Source organism: Drosophila melanogaster, chromosome 2R (genome assembly GCF_000001215.4).
Source record: "Drosophila melanogaster chromosome 2R".
Lineage (NCBI taxonomy): Eukaryota > Metazoa > Arthropoda > Insecta > Diptera > Drosophilidae > Drosophila > Drosophila melanogaster.
In genome coordinates this window covers 14,256,363-14,276,017 of record NT_033778.4, presented here as the reverse complement: position 1 = coordinate 14,276,017, position 19,655 = coordinate 14,256,363, and the positions used below count along the sequence as shown (strand labels likewise).

The following is a 19,655-nucleotide window of genomic DNA, read 5'->3' as shown; positions in this document are numbered from 1 at the left end:
CAAAGTCGCCTGCCAAAATCCTAAGGAGGAGGCGGCGGGGGCAGGAGGACCAGGATGGCAAAGGCGAACGGCACAAAAGCACATTCTTCTGCGGCCAAAGTGAAACCGAGAGCATGTGGGTGGCGCGCGGCAGTGAAAGTGCACATGTCCTTAGTGTCTCGTGTCCTGCGGCACAGTGGAGGTTCGGTCGAATTGATAGGTCCTTTGGATGCTCCTTCAATATCTCCTGGAAGCTATCGAATAAGGTAGGGTGTAATACACACATGTATTGATCAGAAATTACCTCAGTAATAAAATCCAAAAATTAAAAACAATCTTAATTGCTGTACCTTTACATTAAATTTGTGTTGTATATATTTAAGAAATAATAAAGCTTTAAAAACATTGCTAACGTATGTATATTTCCCCCCTGGTAATAAATTAAATATATTCAGAACAGGAAACTGTAGAGCCAAATAACAAAAACAATAGCATAATTCTAGGAGCATGCCGATACTGTAGCTGTGCAAACAATTTCGACCGCCAGTGTGCTACTCGCATGCCTTTTCGGTTGAGAGCGCGAGTGCGCATTTGCCAGGCTCTCAGGCGAGTCCTTTCACTCGCTCGCAGTCCTTTTGTCCGCTCCCGCTGCACAAACAGGAGCCGAGTCCGAGTTGAGAATGAATCGCCGCGCCGAAGAGCACTTCGGATTACAGCCTTTGTGTTTTCGCCCTGAATGAAAGTCAGCCAGCCTGGGCCATCAGCCATCAGCTGGCCCGTTGGGTTGGCTGTGGGCTCCAACGCTTTCTGAATTGCGCTGCCCACGCGAGGCGGCGTCCAAGTAAACAAATACATGTGCGCACGGCTGTGATAATAGGGCGTCGCGCACATGTTCAGCTGTAAGGTCAGAGCACAGCGTGTCCTTACAGTGAGCCATGGCCACAGCGACACACACTAGCAAACGGCCAACAATGGGATCAAAGATCAAGGACAATCTGATCTCTTTTCAAGATTCATTTTATCACATCGATACGAACTTAAAACGATTTTTACATACATAAAGTGCACAATTTGTAACTTGAAGACAATCAGTATTACAATCATTTTCGAGTATAGTTATCTACTTATTAAGAAAATAATCTTGGTGCACAGTTTTCCCATGCTAACTACAATCTGGCAACAAACAAAACGAGTATTATATACAAAAGGCAACGAGGTAGGCTGCTGGAGGTCCGGGAAACGCCACCGCGGACCTGAAAGTTTCCGAAGAAGAAAGTCCGGGGCCGCTTCAGCGAAGGTAGCTGCTGGCACTGCCCGGAGAACCACTTGCGCGTATTTCCATCGCTATCCCGGGATACTATACATATCTCAGCGCCTCGAAGTTTCTCTTCTCCCAGCGTCGATAGCTCTTCCACCGGGATTTGGGCAGTACGATTGTTATAGGCATAGTCCGACTGGTGAAGCACATCGTTGCTACTGCTTCGGATATAAACGTGGAAGTCTGAGACGTCTGAAAAGCCGGAGACATACCAGCATAGGGTCAACATGCCCGCTTTGTTGCTATTTGAAAAATGTACAAGGATTATAAGTTACTTTAAGTTCAAACTGCAAAATATGCATACGTTTTCACTTCTCGGAATCGGACATCTGTAAGCTGTTCATAGTCAATGCCCTTATACATCTCCTGCTCATCCTCGGCGCAGTGCAGATACTCATCGTCCAAAGATATAAGCTGCTTGTCCTTGATCAAAGCCGGCGTTCCGCAGTAAATACTCTTCAAATCCTCTCCAGCTATCGTTTGCTGCAGCATAAAGTATTTCAACGGTCGTGCATTGCATCCGCAGTGCAGAGGATTTCCGGCCAGAAGTACTTGGCTACCATTACGCATGCTGCCCACTATCGAAGCGGGCACATCCTCCAGACTATTGTTGGTAAGATCAACATATTTCAGGGATTTCACTTTCACCAGATTGGCGAACGGCAAGTGGTAGATTTTGTTGTGGGAAAGGTCCAACCAGCTCAGGTTTTGAGGCAGGTCAAAGATGTGCTCTTCAGACTTCAGATTAGATAGTTCATTATAAGACATATCCAAACTTTGAAGTGAAGTAAAATTAGAGATAACTCCTCTCCTTAGATCGTTGATCTGATTGTGAGATACATCCAACCGAACCAGCTTTTTGGTGCCGAATGTAATATCATAGGTCAGTATTGGCATCAAATTGTAGCTTAGGTTCAGGTTTCTTAGGTTGTACGGAATGTACTGATGAGAGGGAAAGGTTTTCTTGGTAACAAAACTTATACGATTGTGACTCAAATCTAAGGTTTCCAAACTGAGTAAATCATCCAGAACACCATTGGTTTTGTTGTCCAACTTGGTGAGAGAATTGAAGGACAGATCAAGGTTTCGCAGAGATGGTAGACCAACAAAGATGTCATTTTGCAGAGTCTGGATTCCGTTCGATGACAAATTTAAAGTGAGCAGCTGCAGCAGTCCCTCAAAAGCTCGCTTGCTACAAGTTATAAATGGGTTATTAGTCATATTATAAATAAAAAATGTACAGATTTTAGATAAATCTTACCTTATATCCTTAACTTGGTTACCATACAGATTTAACTCAAACAAGACGGGCAGCTTACCAAAGGCACTTCGTTCTAAGGTCGTAATATTGTTGTTCTAAATAAAAAGTTGGATGAGTTTGGAGGTTAGAATTCTCATAGCATTTGCTCACCTCCAAATGTAAGTACTGCAGTGTTGACATGACAGCCACCGCATCCTTTGGTGGCTGACTGATGCCATTGTTTTGCAGCTTCAGTCGTTGCACCACCAACAGACCTGTAAAACTCTCCCCGTTTAGAGTGTCTCCCAGCTGATTATGGCTTAGGTCCAAGTAGATCAGTGAGTTCATCACTGGCCAGGTGCCCGATGGTATATTAGTCAGCCTGTTATGGCTGAAGTACAGCTCATTTAGGGAAATAGGCAACTGGAAAAGTTTTTCCAATTGATTATTATTTAAATACAGCTGTCGCAAACTGGTCAACTTGGCCAGCGATCCTCGCACTACGGATACCAGTTCGTTATGACTCAGATCCATTTCCAAGAGGGTTGGCAAAGTGCCAAATGTCGACGACTTGATTTCCCTCATGCTATTATGGCTAAGATCAATTGAGCGTAGCGAGAATAGGGTTTGAAAAACTCCATTAAATATACTGGAGATGTTATTGTGCGAGACATCGATGGTGTGCAGTTCATAGAGCTTTGGAAAACAATTTTTGGGTATTTCGGTAATGCTATTGTACGAGGCATTCAAGACTTTCAAGCCAGTCATATTTTGAATGGGAATCTGTGCCAAATTGGTAAGATTGTTGTAGCTCAGCTGAAAATAGGTCGCGAAAGTGGTCTCATCGAAGCTGCGACGCGAAAAGTTGGCCAACCGATTGTGAGACAAGTCAAGAACCGTGATGTTTACACAATTTTCAAATGCAGCTGTTTCAATGAGTTCCAAAGCGTTATGCGATACGTTTATGATAGCCTGGTAAATATCCTTGAAAGAGTTCTTTTCAATCTTGGTTATGTTGTTCTCCGCCAAATCGAGCAACTGAAAAGCAGCAATTAGTTAAATTTTTCAAATTTTATATTAGCAATTGTACCTCCACATAGTTCATCTGGGTAAACATCTGGAACTCGATCTTCTTAAGACGGTTGCGTGCAAGATCAATAGTTCCAATGCGGGCAATTGAGCCGAAAGTACCACGACCAATATCCGTGAGCACATTATCGCTGAGGAAAAGACGACGGAGGAAACGCATACCCCTAAAACTATTCGCATCTAGGCGTGCAATCTGGTTGTGGGACAAATGGAGCACCTTCAACACAGAGTTTCTGGCAAAAGTTCCGCGACTAAGTTCGCTTAGGGCATTATGAGAAACGTTGCACCATCCCAGCTTTGTCAGATCAGCTATGTGCTGTGCCTCCAGCTTTTTGATCTGGTTGTGACTTATATCCAAGACCTCCAACTCTCTTAGATTCTTAAATTGGTTTCGTTTCAGATTCTCCAATTGATTTCCATGCAAGTCGAGCGTTTTTAGTTTCCGCAATGGCTGGAAAGTCTCAATAGGCAGATCACTTAGGTTACCATTGGTCACACGTATGATTCCCAGACTATTGGCGATCTCTTGGCCAGCAAATAGATCCTTGGGTAGCTGTTGGAACGCATGGCCATCGATTACGAGTTCCTTAGCTTTTCCTAGAATCTGAAAAAAGAATTTCCCGTTTAGATAACGATGGTATCGGTATATTGTTTAATTCTTACGCCGAATCCTAGTAAACCAACGTGGCTTAGATTTGTGCGAAGTAAATGCAGTTGCTCCAAAGTATTATTTACTCCATAGAAAACATAATCCTCAATGGTGGCCAATGGTGTTTCTTCTATGATCAGCATTCGTGCTTTGATATGAGCAAATAGTGGCCCATATAGACGAACTAGAAAGAGAATTTGATTCTTCAGCTTAACAGACTAAAAGGACGTGTAGAAGTACACACCGAAATGTCCTCTGTAGATGGTCAACTCCTCGATGGGCATACCAAAAGAGGCCAAATTCTGAAGGGCTACGGATAAGGTAGCCAAGTTTGTATTTTCGCACCGAATGTAGAGGCCATTATCGCTGCCCTTCACACATTCGCAGGGGTACAAGGCCTTTGATCTGATTTGAAAAAAAAACACCATATAAGTGAAGAAATATGTAATATACAATATTTGGAATAACTCACTTTTTTGGACACTTGAATTCGGGTTCGCCATACACATATTCCGAACTGGCTAGGGCAATGAAGTGCAGCAAAACGAGAGTGCGCAGGCGTAGCTGAATCATGTTTTAATGATTTCGTCACCGTTTTAATTTAGTTTATCCCATGGCCCAAAACCAAGTTCGCTGCTCAAGTCTTTTGTGTGGGCTTCGATTTCCTGAAACTTATAGTTCTTTGTTTAACGATGTTCCGCTTGAATGAGGTGGGTTTTTTTTTGGGATGTGGAGTAAAGTTAACTTGTCTTATCAACGAACAAAGGTAAATGGTTTCTTCTACTTTTACTTTTCGCTCTGCTGGCGCAACAGGTTTTCATGGGCCGCTCTTGTGCGCTCTTTGTGACCAGCACTTTGGAGCTCTAATTGAATTAATGCCAACTATATTAACTGCTCCCGAAAGTCAGAGCACTGTGAACCACAGTTTCCACTTCGGTTCCCCCATTTATTCCGCGGTTTTAACATATTTTTATTTATTTTACCCTTGGCGCACAATACAATCGATAGATTTCGGGCGAGTTGGCAGCCCCGTTGAACCATCGCTTCAGACAATCGGCATCCCAAATATCGAATCAGCCGCACACGCTAATACAACCCTGTTGTGACATCTCGCTCGTTGGAAAAGCAAAAACCAGGCGCAAAATAAATATAATTTGCTAACGTTACTCTACAATTATCTTTGTACAATCGCACAAGCAAACGTAAGTACCAAAAGACAAACGAACGCAACGAACCAAATGGCCAATTCAAAGCGCGCACTTTTTGGCATTTTGCAATTGAAATGAGTGGGCATTGTTCACGTTGCTCGCCTCGTCGACAGGGAGAAATACTGACTTCGCCCGTTTTAGCCGCCATCGCGACTGCAGCCAATCACGGGCCGCGCTACACACACGCGGCAGAAAATCCGTGTACATACACGTCTGAGCGCTGTGGTATTGGTGGCCGGGGAGAACGCGAGTTACTCGCTGCATAGAGTAGCCCACTATGTGTTTATTGCGCGGCAAAAGTGCGTTAATCGGTTAAAGCCGCTACTTACATTCTGTTCTTTGCATCTCCCCCATCCACAGCTATAAAGCAAGATGAGCTACGCCGCTGATGTGCTGAACTCGGCCCATTTGGAGCTCCATGGTGGTGGCGACGCCGAGTTGCGTCGTCCATTCGATCCCACGGCCCATGATTTGGATGCATCCTTCCGCCTTACACGCTTCGCAGATCTAAAGGGGCGCGGCTGCAAAGTGCCGCAGGATGTGCTCTCCAAGCTGGTGTCCGCCCTGCAGCAGGACTACTCTGCCCAGGACCAGGAACCGCAGTTTCTCAACGTGGCCATTCCCCGCATCGGTATTGGCCTGGACTGCTCCGTCATTCCGCTGCGACACGGCGGACTCTGCCTGGTGCAGACCACCGATTTCTTTTACCCCATTGTCGATGATCCCTACATGATGGGCAAAATTGCGTGCGCCAATGTGCTCAGCGATTTGTATGCCATGGGAGTCACAGATTGCGATAACATGCTGATGCTGTTGGCGGTCAGTACCAAGATGACAGAGAAGGAGCGTGACGTGGTCATTCCGCTGATAATGCGAGGCTTTAAGGACTCCGCTTTGGAGGCAGGCACCACTGTGACTGGAGGCCAGAGCGTGGTCAATCCGTGGTGCACCATTGGTGGGGTTGCCTCGACCATTTGCCAGCCAAATGAGTATATTGTGCCAGATAATGCCGTGGTAGGGGATGTACTGGTGCTAACCAAGCCACTGGGCACCCAAGTGGCCGTGAATGCCCACCAGTGGATTGACCAGCCGGAGCGCTGGAACCGCATTAAGCTGGTGGTGTCCGAAGAAGATGTACGCAAGGCCTACCACCGGGCGATGAACTCTATGGCTCGCCTCAACCGCGTAGCCGCTCGCCTCATGCACAAGTACAATGCCCACGGAGCCACCGATATTACTGGATTCGGACTACTAGGCCACGCTCAAACCCTGGCTGCACATCAGAAAAAGGATGTCTCCTTTGTTATCCACAATCTGCCGGTGATCGCCAAGATGGCTGCAGTGGCCAAAGCCTGCGGCAACATGTTCCAGCTGCTGCAGGGCCACTCGGCGGAGACCTCGGGAGGATTACTGATCTGCCTGCCGCGAGAGCAGGCCGCTGCTTATTGCAAGGACATCGAGAAGCAGGAGGGCTACCAGGCCTGGATCATCGGCATCGTTGAGAAGGGCAATAAGACCGCACGCATCATCGACAAGCCCCGCGTCATTGAGGTGCCCGCCAAGGACTAGGTCTCCATTGCCTGACCATCTGCTATTGTCTACCTTAAGTATCTTAATATTAACGTAACGGCTGCTACATTCAGTTGTAACCGGCATGATCGGTCTTTGTTTTTTATAAAAAAGCTTATCAACTACAGATTCACTGATCATTATAATCTTGGACGTCTCTACTGCAATACGAGTGAATAAAATGAAAACACTTGAATCTTTTGTATCGAGTAATTGGAATGCGGGGCATCTGAATGAGCTTTTTCCAGTCAACTTTGTTATTAAATTACAGCTCACAGTTTGGCAAAAAGTGGAGCATCTTCGGAATCGCATACATTTTGAACAGTTGTGTGTTGAGAATTTAATCGACTTATTTAACCCACTAAATAAGTTGTAGAAGTCACATTTATTTTTGTTTAGTTAGTGCACCTGCGCTTTGAGGCTAAAAACTCAGCTGGTGTAAATTTTAAATTTGCTTGCTGATTTTAGTTTACAGTCGCATGCTTATGAAATCAGCACGCGTTTTGAAAGTCAAATTGTTGGAGGTTTAAGTGAATTTTAATCGTTAAGCTTTGTTTCGCAGTTCAAACTTGGGAGCGGGTTATCAGGAAAGTAATTGTCAAGTACCAAGCCAGCAAAAAGAAGTGTCATGTATCTCATTTAGATACGTGTGCTGATAGTACCTTCAGATAGTTTAAAACATGTTTGAGTACAGGAATATTCTTACTAAAAATATGATCATTTTGAACTGAACTTCATTTGAAAATTAATTGGTTATGATAAGTTTGAGAGTGAATTTCGGAAACATGGACATTTAAAGAGACATTTAAAGGACGTTGATTTGTTGAGGAGAATTTAGCATGGGTTATCAGATACCCTAACCTCCTAACCTCTATTGTTCGATCAATCGGCATTAGTTGCGGAGAGCGAAAAGCTTTGCAAGCTCTAAAAACCAAAACCGAGCGAGAGATGCTCTCGTGCGAACAGGTCTCCGGCAAGTTGCCATCGGATGGGATCGGATCGCACTGGTGGGGATCGGGATCGCTGGTGGCAAGTGCGGATCGTGGGCCTCAGTACCGCCCGAGCTAGCGACGCGTTAAGATCCGCATCCGAATCGTAAACACAACGAGAAACTTACACTGCGCGCACCGTTACACTTTTGTGCTGGGAGCGATCGAACACTAATACACTGACCAACGAATTTCCCGCACAACGAAGAGATTTTCCCTCCCCAATTGAACTGTACTTGGACGTACGTTGCGTTTTTGGAGTTTTGGAAAAGTGCACAGTGAGTGCTGCAAGTATTTGTACATACAGAGCCACATAGCGATACAAACGTCGATAGATAGAAAGATACATATGTAGATAGTGTGTGGGCTGTTGGGGCTCTTTGCTGTTCGGTGTTTGGTGTTTGGAAGACGAGCTCAAAAACCGCAGTTAGAAACTAGTTTTCCCTACGTGTCGTGGTCGTGGTCGCAGTGGCAGTGGCAGTTGCTGTAGTCGCTGCCTTACATGAACGTGGAAGTACTCGCTTTTTGAAGTGAAATTCGAAAACGCATCCTCCTCGACCATGTAGCGATGTATCTGGCGGATCGCTATTCCTTGTGTATCTCTTCGTGGCCAGATGATTCATGTACGGTGGGCACTCGTACGTACACTCGATTTATTTCCCGACGGAACGGCGCAGTATTCAAATTGAAAGAACAGTGGCAGTGAACTAAAAATAGAATTATTTGTTTTCATATACCAACCGACGAAAATGAGAAAAAAAAAAAAAAATACGAAATAAAATGGCTCGGCAAAAAGCGAAAAGTCGAAAAGTCGAAAAGACTTTGCTCGCCCAGTAAATGTATCTGTGTATCTTTGCATCTGTATCCGAATCGTACGCTCACTAAACTTTCGTTTAATTTAGCCAAGTTCAAACGGCGTCTACAGCTTGTTTATGTCCGCCTGACTTGAACTCGTGTATTGTTTTCGGTGTTCGCCTTGTGTGTGGGTGCCACAAATTGGCAACTCGACACACAGATACGCAACACACTCGCACCGCTGGTAGAACGAACATAAACATATCTACATATAGATAATGATACATGCCTGGCGCATATATAGACGTTAGATTTCGCCTACGTTTTGATATTTGATTTTCGGAAATTTCAACAACAGAACGCCAGCGACGACGACAACACCTTCGCTTTTTATTTTGGCCATTTCAAACTTGTTGTTAGCTCGATATTTGTTTATTTTACGAGTTTGTTTGCTATTGCCTACGTATGCTATATGGCATTTGGTGATCTGTGATCAGCACTCTCGCTTCCCCTTTGCGCAGCCACGCCCACTTGATTGGCTTAACCCAAAGCGAAGGCATCTTCTCCAATTCTTTTGGAAAATCGCGTCTTTTCAACATTTTTTCCTTTGCATATCTATTTTGAAGTGATGATTTAACCGGCATACCAAACAAATTTTTTAACCATTTTAATTTAGATTTATAATCTCAAAAACAACTCATTTGTAATGCGTTAAATCAACACAATGCCATAAAGTTCTCAGAATTTTCTGTTGAAACACCTATTTTCAAAATTGCTATTTTTCCATATTTCAATCTGTGATTCATAACAAACATCCCACCTTTTAAGATAAATGTTTACGTTTGAGAAGAATTTGCGTGAGATAAGTAAAGTTATTTGTAGATTTTTTGTACTTTATGCATTGAACCTTATAATGGTTTATCTTAATAAAATGGAAATATCAGAATACATTTTTCGAAAAATGTAATTGATTAGTTTGTTCCTTGTTAGAAACACAATTAAGTTAAGTTTCTCATCGCTGGCAAACTTTCTCGAGCCTTATAAAGATAGTTGGCTAATATTAAGTTGGCCTTAAGTAGAATACTTGGAAAGCGGGCGTTATCTTTATAAAATAAACTTTGCTTAAACTGAGCAAAATTCATAATTGCAAAGATTTTCATTCATAAAACTGCAAAACTAACCCAGCATGCTAAAATGGCGTGTAATGCCTCAACGGGTTAATTCCGATCGCCAGACAGACAGCAACATGTTTTTGCTCCCCAGAGCTCCAAACCCCCCAGTATATGAGATCATTTCTGAGCTGCCTGTGTATACATATGCAAAAACAAACCATGCTCTCCGCTCTCCGGTCATTTGTGTTTGTTTTTGTTTTCGTCGCCAATCGGAGGCCCAGAGAACTGCTAAAAACGTGCTGAGATCGGGGGAACCGAGCTATATAGCGTGCGTATATAGTAGTGGGCGGGTTGTGGGGGAAGTGGGGGGGAGGTTTCGTTGGAGGTGGCGGCGGCATCAATTAGATTTGGCCTTTTATCTATATTCTATTGGGCTATTTTATGTGTGTGTTTGTCTGACGTGAGGCATTATTATTTGTGTTTTATGTAGCTTTATTTCTTTATTAGCTGTATTCCGTTGACCATATGGCATGTGGCATCCCTCGACCCCCATACACCCCCCCCCCCTTCATCCATTTCCATTCAAAGGTGATTTATTTAGCTCGCCTTGATTTGATTACTTAAGCTCCAATTTGCGTTGACGTTTAATGCAGTTGCTGTCACAAAGCGTCGTCTTATGACATCATCGTCGGTAGTCGGTAGTCGGTCATCCTTCTCGGATTTTTGCATCATCTCCGACTATCTCTCACTCCAAGGTTATCTCTGAAAATCGAGAAAAAAACTGCATTCATACATGTATCTATATATACAGACTAAAAAGGAGTTTAAGGACACGTTGCCGAAAGTGAAAACCAGTTTGACATTGAAATTTCGACTTTGTGCCTCTGTCTGTTTTTTGGTTTTTTTGCCTGTTTGTCAGTTCTGAAAATCAATGCCAGCATTTTTGGTTTCTCTGCCAAAGGGTATTATTATTTTAAGGTCCTCAAAATGGGTATATGCTATTAAAAGATAACACATTTATTATTAATACTTTGCCTTGAAACTTCAAGGTTGTGTAAATTTATTGTTCAAATTAAAAGCTTGTGAACTGACAAATAAATTTGTATCGATTATTGTAAATATGAACATGGAAATTTATAGCCATAACATCCACCTAATATTATAGTTTAAACTACAGAAAAACTCACTGATAGCGATTAATACTCCATATAATAAAACTATATTTTTATATAGCCAATATAAGCATTTATATAACAAGATTAATTATGATGGAAAATATGGATTTTCATGATAATAAACGGTTTCGTTTGTCAGATAACGATATTATCATAACAATCTAATCTGATATGTATATTTTAATATAGGTTAAAACCACGGAATTCTCAAATCAAGACTATAGTTTAAATATTTTTCAAGTTGGTAGCTAGTGGTTGATGGACAGCCCAGCTTTACCAAGTAGACTTAAGTTCTGTAAGGACTGGCCCTTAACAACCATCTCCGCCGCTTTCTAGAGCATTTCATCTTCGCATGACAGGCTCCGTCTGTTCATCGCATCCATTGTGAATTGGCATTCCATACTTTGTGTGCTCAAGTGATGCCCACTTCAGATGACTTAAGCTTCCATTAATGCGCCAAAAGTTCTCACTTCAGAGTGGCGAATGCGGCCATGTTCGAAAATCGACATTGGCGTGGGTGGGGAAAAATGCTTGGGATTCTGGCGAACCGCCTTGACGCGAAATCAACCTGCTATTCGGGGTCGGAATCCGTGATTACGTGTCAGACACCCACGAGTCGTTTGATTTACTCACACGTAGAATTTGAATAATTTATGAATGATACTGGTTTCCGTTTCAGCTAAAAAACTAATTGGAAATGCAGTACTCGAGCAGTTCGGAAAATTACTCATCCTCGTTGCGGGACAAGCCCTCGAAATGGGGCAGGGTAAGCCTTGATTTATGGTCCACATCGGTTAGTAAATCACTCATACGTCACCATTAATTCCTCAGAACGACAAGAACTACGCCTATAAGAAGTCATCCTATCAATACTCGAGTTCTGGCGACAACAATGTCTCGTATCAGGGCAAATCCCCCGACCAGAACATAGATCAATTGGATGCCTTGTTGGAGGATCTGAAGCAGGAACGACAGATTACCAACAGGGAACGCGATCTGCTGCCCAGCAATGGAACCACTTATAGGACACTGTAAGTTTGCACACGATCTCAAATTGTAGTAACTTTACAAGGATTAATGTTTTGATGTTTTGGTGTAGTGAACGCACTGATCCCTCGGGCACCGTAACGAGGACTACGCGAGTGGTCAAGACCAGCAAGCACTCGGGCACCGGTGGCCAGCAGCCATTTATTGATGATGTGGAGACCTTCAGTCCCACCGACTACAGCACCCTGCAGTCCACGGCCAAGTACTCCAGCTTGAAGAGGGACGAGTTCCAGACCAAGGACAAGCCCTATACTCTGGGTAAGAGTTAAAGAGCATATCCAGTGGCACCACTTAAACTAAAATCTTATACGATTTCAGCCCACTCCCCCAGTGGTGGACACTACGAGAGCAAGTCGAAGATCTACGAAAGCAATCGCACCATTAACAACAATGTGGAGCTGCTGCCTGCAACGAGCAGCACACATCAGACTTTGACCAGCGGCACCACCATTGACAAGGAGCTGCAGGACATCGCTCTGGGCGATGGCATCCTGCCTGCCCCAGGCACCAAGGTGACCACCACGGTGAGGACCTACACCTATGAGATCCCGGCCACTGGTCCCGGCAGCAACACCAGCACCATTAACCGCACCCACACGCTGAACAACTCGAATACGCTGAGCAGCACCTACAAGCACCACGAAAGCCACAACTCCAGTCAGAACTTCTCGCAGCTGTCGCCCGTTCCGCACCCACAGCCTAGCCATGTGCCACAGACGGTGGTTTACAACACTGAGAGCTACTCCACGTTGAACCGGAACAGCGATCGTCCGGTGGTTAGCAACCAGTCGTACGAGATCAGAGAGCACAAGGAGACCACCACTCGCGGCGTGAGCCCACAGCCCCGTCAACTACCTTTGGGATCGGGTCCGGCGGGAACTCCACCGGGCAATCGTACGGTCATCTACAACATCCACAAGACGGATCACGTCAACACAGTCAACGAGCTGCCACCACAGCAGCGCTATCCGCCGCGCAGTCCGGCTCACAGTCCCAACTACGGAGGACCACACAGTCCACCACTACAGCCGGGAGTGAATCGCTACTACTACAAGGAGACGGAGACCTCGAACACGGTCAATAGCATCCACGGACCGCCGAACGGTGGACCTTACGAGCCGGGTCTACCTCAGTCCGCTCCGCTGAAACAGCTGCCGCCCAACAACGCGTATCCACAGCAGCCACCAAATGGAAATGGTTATCCACCGAATTCGACCACTTACAGCTACAAATACTCCTCGACCACCAACACAAACAACCGACGTGGCCCGGACTACGGCTCGCCATCTCCATTCCCCGTGGATGGCGTGGAGTATCCAGTGAATAGCAATCCTCCCCAGCGAGTGGACGATCTGATGCAGTCATTCGGAACTGTAAGTATTTGAAGTATACTGAAGTTACTTTCCAATTTCTGTTTGTTTAAAAACTAATCAGTAATAGCTTCTTGTTTGCAAGTCAGTAATTAAGCCACTAATAACTTGGTGAAACCGATTAGAACGAAAGTCGTTATCGCAATGCCAAAAAACTGGTAGTTAGAGAATACTTTCGTATGAACTCATAATACCTCAGTTAGATAAAGATAACACATTTATCATTTTAATGGTATCATAATTACTTATACTTGGCAGTGATTTTTATGATCTTTGATTTGACTCCGTATCTACTCTATATCTTAGACCACCGACCATGTGGATCGCGTGGACATTGAGACTCCAGTGCGCAAGCGTGAAATCGAGACGGCGGTTGCCTCGCCCAACCAACAGCATGTGCCATCGGTGAACAAGGCGGGAAAAGAGGTGTACTATCCACCCGGACACGACACCATCGTCATGAAGCGCGAGGAGATGCATGCTGGATCTGCCTCAGGCGTGAGTATTGGATACTTACCAAGGTGGAATATGCCCAACTGATAATCCTACATCCACAGGGTCGCTGGGCCAAGGGATCCGGAATGTACGAGTACGAGTCCGGCTCGAAGTCAAAGACGAAAACCAAGTCCGGTGGCGCCGTTGTGCCCGTGTGCCTGCCCCTCTGCTGTGCCATGCCCTGCTCCATTATGTAGTGGGCGGACATCGCCGGAAGACCGTATCTTGTACATAGGTTTCTAATATTTGCCGTTAATAGTTCTAACGCTAAATCCTGCCCCGCGTTTTTGATTGCTCTCTACTAGGTCGTCTAACTTCTATCGGGCTTGCTGCTTGTCAATTGGTTGTACGCGTAATTTGTTTGCCAAATTGTATGTCTATATATCTATACGTTATTGTCTATGTATATAATTTGTGAAGCGTCATCTACGGATGGGCCGGTTGTTATACCATTTTATTTTGGATTTAGTAGTTCACCCCAAACTAGTTTGCTCAAAATTGTTGCTCAAGCATTTAAATTCGCCAGTGGGATGCCCAAAAAGTTTACTCGATGCCAATTGTTTTAACTTAAATTTGCATACCGCATACCAAACACTAATAAATGAGCCGTGGAATCCAATTCCCTCTATTATTCGTTTCGCCAGCGCCCCCAAATACCCACTAATCATAAACCATAATCGTAACAGCGACTTAAAAGGTAACTCAGTCGTTACAGAGCCATAAATACTATTTCTAATACACGTAGTAACCATAATAAAAAACGAGATCTAACAAACGAAGCGATGAACTGTTTGAATGCCTCTTTTGAATGGATCGATTTGCGTGGGGTTTTGGTATAGTAAAAGTTTTTATAAGTTTATTTTGGTATAAATCGTTCTGATCGAATAACAATTTGCATATCACAAAAGTAATATCTACATTTCACCTTGTAGGAATAGGTGTAGCTTTCTTTTGAGAAGTTATTAAAAAACACTATAGTGAAACAACAAAAAACTAAAAACAACATAAAACAATACAAAAATCAACAGAGGTATATTATTTAGATAAGTATCATTGAGCACTTTGAGTAGTGAAACGGGAGGATTATTGCTACAGAGACGAGTTCTTATTGTTGTTCTTGGATTACGAATTGAAGCTAAATGATGGATTAAAAGTATACTACATCGTAATATGAGTATAGTTACTGGACTTACTACCATACACACAATATGTGCCTAATATTCTAACCATGCCGCCATGATCTGTCATTCTATTAAAAGAGACTACCGTTTGTGAAAGTAATGTTGTCCTTTGTACATACGCATATTTGAGAGTTGGAAAGGTCACGTATTGTAACGCTGTCTTTTATGCAGGCTAACTTTTGCGCTCGGAGTTCTTTAGCTCTGCTAAGTACCAAGTGAAAGTTGGAAATTGTTTGATGCTGTAGATAGAATACTTTATCGAGTTGATTCCATCCTGTTCTATTTTGCTCATGCCATTCTGTAAGTTTTCATAGCTGTCAAAAAAAGAAGGGTAAAAATTCCATATTTGTTAGTCTAAATTATGGATAATAGTATGGTCTACTGACCGCTTAGGATTGGCCTTTTCCTTCTGATGCTTCAGCATCTTGTAGCGAGCTATGTTGACCGGATACCTTGATATGAATAGGTTTGCGTGCTTCAACCTGTTGGACATGTCGTCATCCTCGCCGCCCCAGCCAAAGAACGAGTTTGAGAACCCATTTACGGCCTGAAAGTGCTCACGCGTCATTGCGGAAACACCTCCAAATATTGATCGATAAGGCAACCTATAAAGAATTGAATCAATTTACCATTGATAGTTGTTATCTCTTTGCTCTACTTGCCTGAAGTTCAGCGTGTCTATAGCCACTGACATGTGTCGCGGCTGACGTGGACAGTTGTAAAGATTGCGGTCGTCCAAAGGCAGAAGATCGACATCGTGGAATATAAAACAATCCCACTGGTACAGCTTTAAGGCCTCCAAATAACCAATGTTCATCATGGCAGCCCGATTAAAGGGCTTCCCGTTGGTCTGCTCTACAATGAAAATGCGATAGGCGATGCGCTGCTTCATCAGAAATGGGTGGATGTTGCGCAGGAAAAGTAATAGATGGGCGTATCGATCGCGGAAGGGCACAACAATAGCCACGTGATGCTGGGCATTGCAGTTTTCAGGCTCGAAGGCGCCACCAGGGCGCAAAAGAGGTCCAAGCTCCGCCTCAATAACGTCCAGTGACTCCAGTGTCGTGTTGGGCGTGATGGGTCCACCTAAACAAGGTGGACGTATTTTAAATCGTGCTAAAGAAAGAGCCAAGCCGAGCTTACCATCACGGGGATCGGGATCAGTGCAGTTGGCAAGGAGGGCGGATGTGGATTTCTGTCGCGGGGGCAAAAATTTCTTTGTGCCCAGCAGGAAGCGCGTTAAGTCTTGTGGAATGGAAGTAAAGTTTGCCGTGGCAATCACAGTTCTTATGGTAGAGTTGGGTCCGCCATTGAGCTCCTGGTCCCGCTCTCTGTCTTTTGATAAGGCGAGCGGGGAAGCGGGCAGCCTGGATGCTTCACTGCCTCCGGCTCCATCGCTGCTAGCGTTCCCGTAGATATGAGCATACTTGTGCACGCGCCGAATGCTAATATCCGTTCCCAAAAATAATTGATAAGATAACCTCTGCCAAGGCAATATGATAGATTTAGTTACCTGAGCTTGCTGAGGGAGGTGGCGCTACCTCCGTCGGAACGGAAGCCCACAAAGTTAAGCACCAGCAACAAGCATATCGCGCCGGCTAGGAAGCGTATGAGATTCGCCTTGGTGAAGAGGTACATGGTCCGAGGATTGCATCATACCTTGCTCGACGCCCAGGCGCTGCGAACTGGCATTTTCAAGCGCAAAACGTTCGACAACCGAACAAAAACGTTAAAATTCGCAACTCCAGGGTTCAATCAGAAAAGTCAGCTGAGAGTCCCCCTCGACCAGGGTTGCCAGAGTTGCGCAATTGCTGCAGCCATAAATCGCCGACTGCCGATAGTTTGCAGGCGCCAAATTCAAAAAACAAACTTCACAGCATATTTTTATGATCTATTATTACTAAAAATATTAAATGCATTTTAAAATTGAACGAAAATCTAAATGTTTTATCTACAAAACAATGAATACATATAATATAAGGCAAATTAATTTGTTATTCTAAAGTCCGAAGTTCTCTTGGTTTTGTGATTTATTGCGCTGTTCGGATCTCGTAAGTATCCCAAAAATAGCGAGTTACAGAGTGGTATTGTAAACTGGGGAAATATACGATCTGACATTTGCCCCCAAGTCCTGGGAATGGGTCTTTTCTATCAAGAATATAAACAAGTTACAAACACAACTGAAGATTTAAACTAATTGTCGTGCAGAGCAGTAAGGCCCCACTATCCTGACAGCGGTTGTCGCAGCGGCAGTCGCAGCGCCTCGTTGTCCTTGATGTGAATCACTTCGAACTGGTTTTGATAGGTGTACTCTATCCGCAGAATCTTGTCTTCGCCGATGCCCGGATCATAGAAGCCGGGCAGGTCGCTCTACAAAGACGTAAGGAATGGTATTATATCAACCCAGAACACAATCAGTGAAAGTGTCTCACCTTTGATGAATCATGCAGCTGCAGGGTCCCGTTCTTGACCATGCATTGAATGGCTACGGTGACGTCGAGCGATTGCTCTGGCTTGAACTGTCTGCCGCCCGCCAAGGTACAGCCGTAGACAGCTCGTGTGACAATCAGCCCATTCCTCGCCAGCTCCTCCGTCATGATCCTATTGTACGTGGCCTGCATTAGATGAACGGCAGCACTCGCCTCGTGCCTCTTGGCGGACAGTCTCTGCTCATTCTGACGCTTCGTCCTTTCCACCTCGATGTTCTTTCGCTCCGCCTCCATTGGGTCCATCACAGTCCTTTTGATGAAGAACCACGCAATGACTGGAGTCACCGAGGCGTAGAAAACTGCAGCTGGTACTATTTCATCGCTTAGATGGATGGGGAACACATACGATTGATTTGAACGAAGTATTCTGTGAAAAAGGATGACGGTAAATTTCGGAGCTTTCCAGCTGTACAAATTCACTCACTTAAATTTAAGTATGACTCCAGAAGGCACGCCAATCGATACCGTCGCTGTCACAGAACTGTACTTGGAAACCTTTTTCTCCACTCCATACTCTCCCATAAAGCCAAAGGTTCCAACTCTGCAACGAGGGAAATTAATAAATCAGATTTGAAAAATATGCAATCCTCCTACTTTGCCGCCAGTTTTAGCTTGAGCTCGTTCTCCATCATTTTGCGGGTGTAGGAAAGACCGAAGTAAACATGTGGTGTTCCAATCACCAGCGACGAACTCAGCGAGTAAGTCTCCTTGGAGTGATCGATCTGTGTGGACATGGAGGATTGCGAACCAGCGTTTAGTGTTAGACTACCCATCGTGTGCTTGTCTAGCTGCACGGCCAGCGTGGAGAACAGGGCGGGTATGACACCTTGGTCACGAAAGTTCAGATTGGTGCCTCCATTCAACGTCAGCTTTTGGCTAAGAGTGCGGCCACCTAAACAAGAAGTCTGTATGCAAATCGTAGATATCAGGTATTGGGGTAAACACTTACCCTTAAGACCCAGAAGGAATCCGTTGCCCGCTCCGGCACATAGCTCTATCCAGCCCTTGTTGAGCAGCCGTCGGCCGGCGATCACGAAGCCACCGCTACCATTGCCATTGGATGAGTACAGGTTGCCGCTCATGATGATCATATCTTTCCGCGTGATCGGAGCCTCGATGGACTGGGCAATGCTCATGGAGCCGATCTCTACGTGCGGCATTTCAGAGTCGTCGTACGGTGCGAAGATCTCCGTGGCATTCACGTTGATGGTAATGTTACCACGAGGATTGGTCCGCTGCTGTAGACGTCTTTCAGCGGCCGCCTGCGCCAGCCGCTCGTACTCCTCCCGAATCTCATCCGGAGTCTTTGTTCGGTGCAGAATCTCCCAGCCTTCGGTCCGTAGTCCCTTCTCGCCAACCGAGTCGTAGATGGCCCGCTGTTGGGGATCAGAGAGGACCTCGTAGGCACGCTTCGTGCGGTTGAACATGATCTCAGCCATTTTCTTGCTATCCGGATCCAGGTGCTTGTCCGGGTGGAACATGCGGCTCTGTTTCCGGTACGCCGTGTTGATCTGCTCCGCAGTGGCCTGTGAATCGAGTCAAAAGGATTAGATCGGTGGTAGAGCGTACCGGCCGGTGACGCTGCACGTACATCGCGGGGCAAATTCAGAAACGTATAGTAGTTCTCGTCCAGCTCTGCATCGGACTCATCGTGATCCGATGCCATGTCGGTGATCTAGTCCCGCGGTTCCTGCTCGGCTTCGAAAAGGGGCGGGGACGAGTCAGCGCACGGACCTCACCGGCGTTCTATGTTAATTTTGGATTTCGAAATTTTTGGGTACTTTTACGCAATGACTATACATGTGTTGAATGTTCCGATAGTTGACGATGGTTTGCTCCAACTGGGTTTTGTTTTGAGATACGGTCATACTGCGGATGTACGGTCTCACTACAACAGCGACACCAGTGGTAAAAAATATGTAGGTTAATCGGAAATCACAAATGTTAAAT

At 44.9% G+C, this 19,655-nt stretch overlaps 5 protein-coding genes across 9 annotated transcripts; 2 read left to right on the top strand and 3 right to left on the bottom strand.

Annotated features, from left to right (window-relative positions):
- Nucleotides 1–522: 522 nt before the first annotated feature.
- Nucleotides 523–5,289, bottom strand: conv (convoluted). 2 transcript variants are annotated; one of them, NM_137104.3, is made up of 8 exons: nucleotides 4,748–5,289; nucleotides 4,520–4,680; nucleotides 4,290–4,459; nucleotides 3,628–4,230; nucleotides 2,709–3,575; nucleotides 2,559–2,653; nucleotides 1,602–2,489; nucleotides 523–1,539 (listed from the first exon to the last, which is right to left on the bottom strand). In NM_137104.3, the coding sequence occupies exons 1-8, from the start codon at nucleotides 4,846–4,848 to the stop codon at nucleotides 1,146–1,148; spliced, it is 3,279 nt and encodes a 1,092-aa protein (NP_610948.2). In that variant the 5' UTR covers nucleotides 4,849–5,289; the 3' UTR covers nucleotides 523–1,145. The 2 variants fall into 2 exon arrangements, with proteins under 2 accessions (NP_610948.2, NP_001286416.1); NM_001299487.1 differs by having other exon boundaries at nucleotides 980–1,539; nucleotides 4,748–5,048.
- A 70-nt stretch (nucleotides 5,290–5,359) lies between these two features.
- Sps1 (Selenophosphate synthetase 1) lies at nucleotides 5,360–7,246 on the top strand. Of its 2 annotated transcripts, NM_166045.2 has the most exons (2): nucleotides 5,360–5,477; nucleotides 5,844–7,246. In NM_166045.2, exon 2 carries the CDS (start codon nucleotides 5,856–5,858, stop codon nucleotides 7,050–7,052), a length of 1,197 nt encoding a protein of 398 aa, NP_725374.1. In that variant the 5' UTR covers nucleotides 5,360–5,477; nucleotides 5,844–5,855; the 3' UTR covers nucleotides 7,053–7,246. The 2 variants fall into 2 exon arrangements, with proteins under 2 accessions (NP_725374.1, NP_725375.1); NM_166046.2 differs by having other exon boundaries at nucleotides 5,360–7,246.
- Nucleotides 7,247–8,098: 852 nt separating this feature from the next.
- Nucleotides 8,099–14,812, top strand: CG8547 (uncharacterized protein). 3 transcript variants are annotated; one of them, NM_001299486.1, is made up of 7 exons: nucleotides 8,099–8,283; nucleotides 11,803–11,889; nucleotides 11,955–12,154; nucleotides 12,223–12,428; nucleotides 12,489–13,543; nucleotides 13,847–14,038; nucleotides 14,098–14,812. In NM_001299486.1, exons 2-7 carry the CDS (start codon nucleotides 11,821–11,823, stop codon nucleotides 14,230–14,232), a joined length of 1,857 nt encoding a protein of 618 aa, NP_001286415.1. In that variant the 5' UTR covers nucleotides 8,099–8,283; nucleotides 11,803–11,820; the 3' UTR covers nucleotides 14,233–14,812. The 3 variants fall into 3 exon arrangements, with proteins under 3 accessions (NP_001286415.1, NP_610947.3, NP_725373.2); NM_137103.4 differs by having other exon boundaries at nucleotides 8,099–8,319; NM_166044.3 differs by lacking the exon at nucleotides 8,099–8,283 and adding an exon at nucleotides 8,521–8,679.
- A 55-nt stretch (nucleotides 14,813–14,867) lies between these two features.
- beta4GalNAcTA (beta1,4-N-acetylgalactosaminyltransferase A) lies at nucleotides 14,868–16,988 on the bottom strand. Its single transcript, NM_137102.4, has 5 exons — nucleotides 16,730–16,988; nucleotides 16,360–16,661; nucleotides 15,879–16,302; nucleotides 15,603–15,821; nucleotides 14,868–15,530 (listed from the first exon to the last, which is right to left on the bottom strand). The coding sequence occupies exons 1-5, from the start codon at nucleotides 16,852–16,854 to the stop codon at nucleotides 15,389–15,391; spliced, it is 1,212 nt and encodes a 403-aa protein (NP_610946.1). The 5' UTR covers nucleotides 16,855–16,988; the 3' UTR covers nucleotides 14,868–15,388.
- A 242-nt stretch (nucleotides 16,989–17,230) lies between these two features.
- CG8531 (uncharacterized protein) lies at nucleotides 17,231–19,525 on the bottom strand. Its single transcript, NM_137101.4, has 6 exons — nucleotides 19,297–19,525; nucleotides 18,655–19,231; nucleotides 18,300–18,597; nucleotides 18,130–18,246; nucleotides 17,649–18,072; nucleotides 17,231–17,586 (listed from the first exon to the last, which is right to left on the bottom strand). The coding sequence occupies exons 1-6, from the start codon at nucleotides 19,369–19,371 to the stop codon at nucleotides 17,440–17,442; spliced, it is 1,638 nt and encodes a 545-aa protein (NP_610945.1). The 5' UTR covers nucleotides 19,372–19,525; the 3' UTR covers nucleotides 17,231–17,439.
- Nucleotides 19,526–19,655: the final 130 nt, after the last annotated feature.

Bases quoted from the DNA above. Each gene is read 5' to 3' on its own strand.
- conv (NM_137104.3), bottom strand. From the start codon at position 4,848: ATGATTCAGCTACGCCTGCGCACTCTCGTTTTGCTGCACTTCATTGCC. The intron at 3,576-3,627 runs GTACAATTGCTA...GCTGCTTTTCAG, and splicing joins CCCAGATGAACTATGTGGAG to TTGCTCGATTTGGCGGAGAA. The intron at 1,540-1,601 runs GTATGCATATTT...TTTTTCAAATAG, and splicing joins CGATTCCGAGAAGTGAAAAC to CAACAAAGCGGGCATGTTGA.
- Sps1 (NM_166045.2), top strand. From the start codon at position 5,856: ATGAGCTACGCCGCTGATGTGCTGAACTCGGCCCATTTGGAGCTCCAT.
- CG8547 (NM_001299486.1), top strand. From the start codon at position 11,821: ATGCAGTACTCGAGCAGTTCGGAAAATTACTCATCCTCGTTGCGGGAC. The intron at 11,890-11,954 runs GTAAGCCTTGAT...TTAATTCCTCAG, and splicing joins AGCCCTCGAAATGGGGCAGG to AACGACAAGAACTACGCCTA. The intron at 12,155-12,222 runs GTAAGTTTGCAC...GTTTTGGTGTAG, and splicing joins GGAACCACTTATAGGACACT to TGAACGCACTGATCCCTCGG.
- beta4GalNAcTA (NM_137102.4), bottom strand. From the start codon at position 16,854: ATGTACCTCTTCACCAAGGCGAATCTCATACGCTTCCTAGCCGGCGCG. The intron at 16,662-16,729 runs GTAACTAAATCT...AACGGATATTAG, and splicing joins ACCTCCCTCAGCAAGCTCAG to CATTCGGCGCGTGCACAAGT. The intron at 16,303-16,359 runs GTAAGCTCGGCT...CACCTTGTTTAG, and splicing joins TGATCCCGATCCCCGTGATG to GTGGACCCATCACGCCCAAC.
- CG8531 (NM_137101.4), bottom strand. From the start codon at position 19,371: ATGGCATCGGATCACGATGAGTCCGATGCAGAGCTGGACGAGAACTAC. The intron at 19,232-19,296 runs GTACGTGCAGCG...CTCGATTCACAG, and splicing joins TTCTGAATTTGCCCCGCGAT to GCCACTGCGGAGCAGATCAA. The intron at 18,247-18,299 runs GTAGGAGGATTG...CCCTCGTTGCAG, and splicing joins AAGCTAAAACTGGCGGCAAA to AGTTGGAACCTTTGGCTTTA.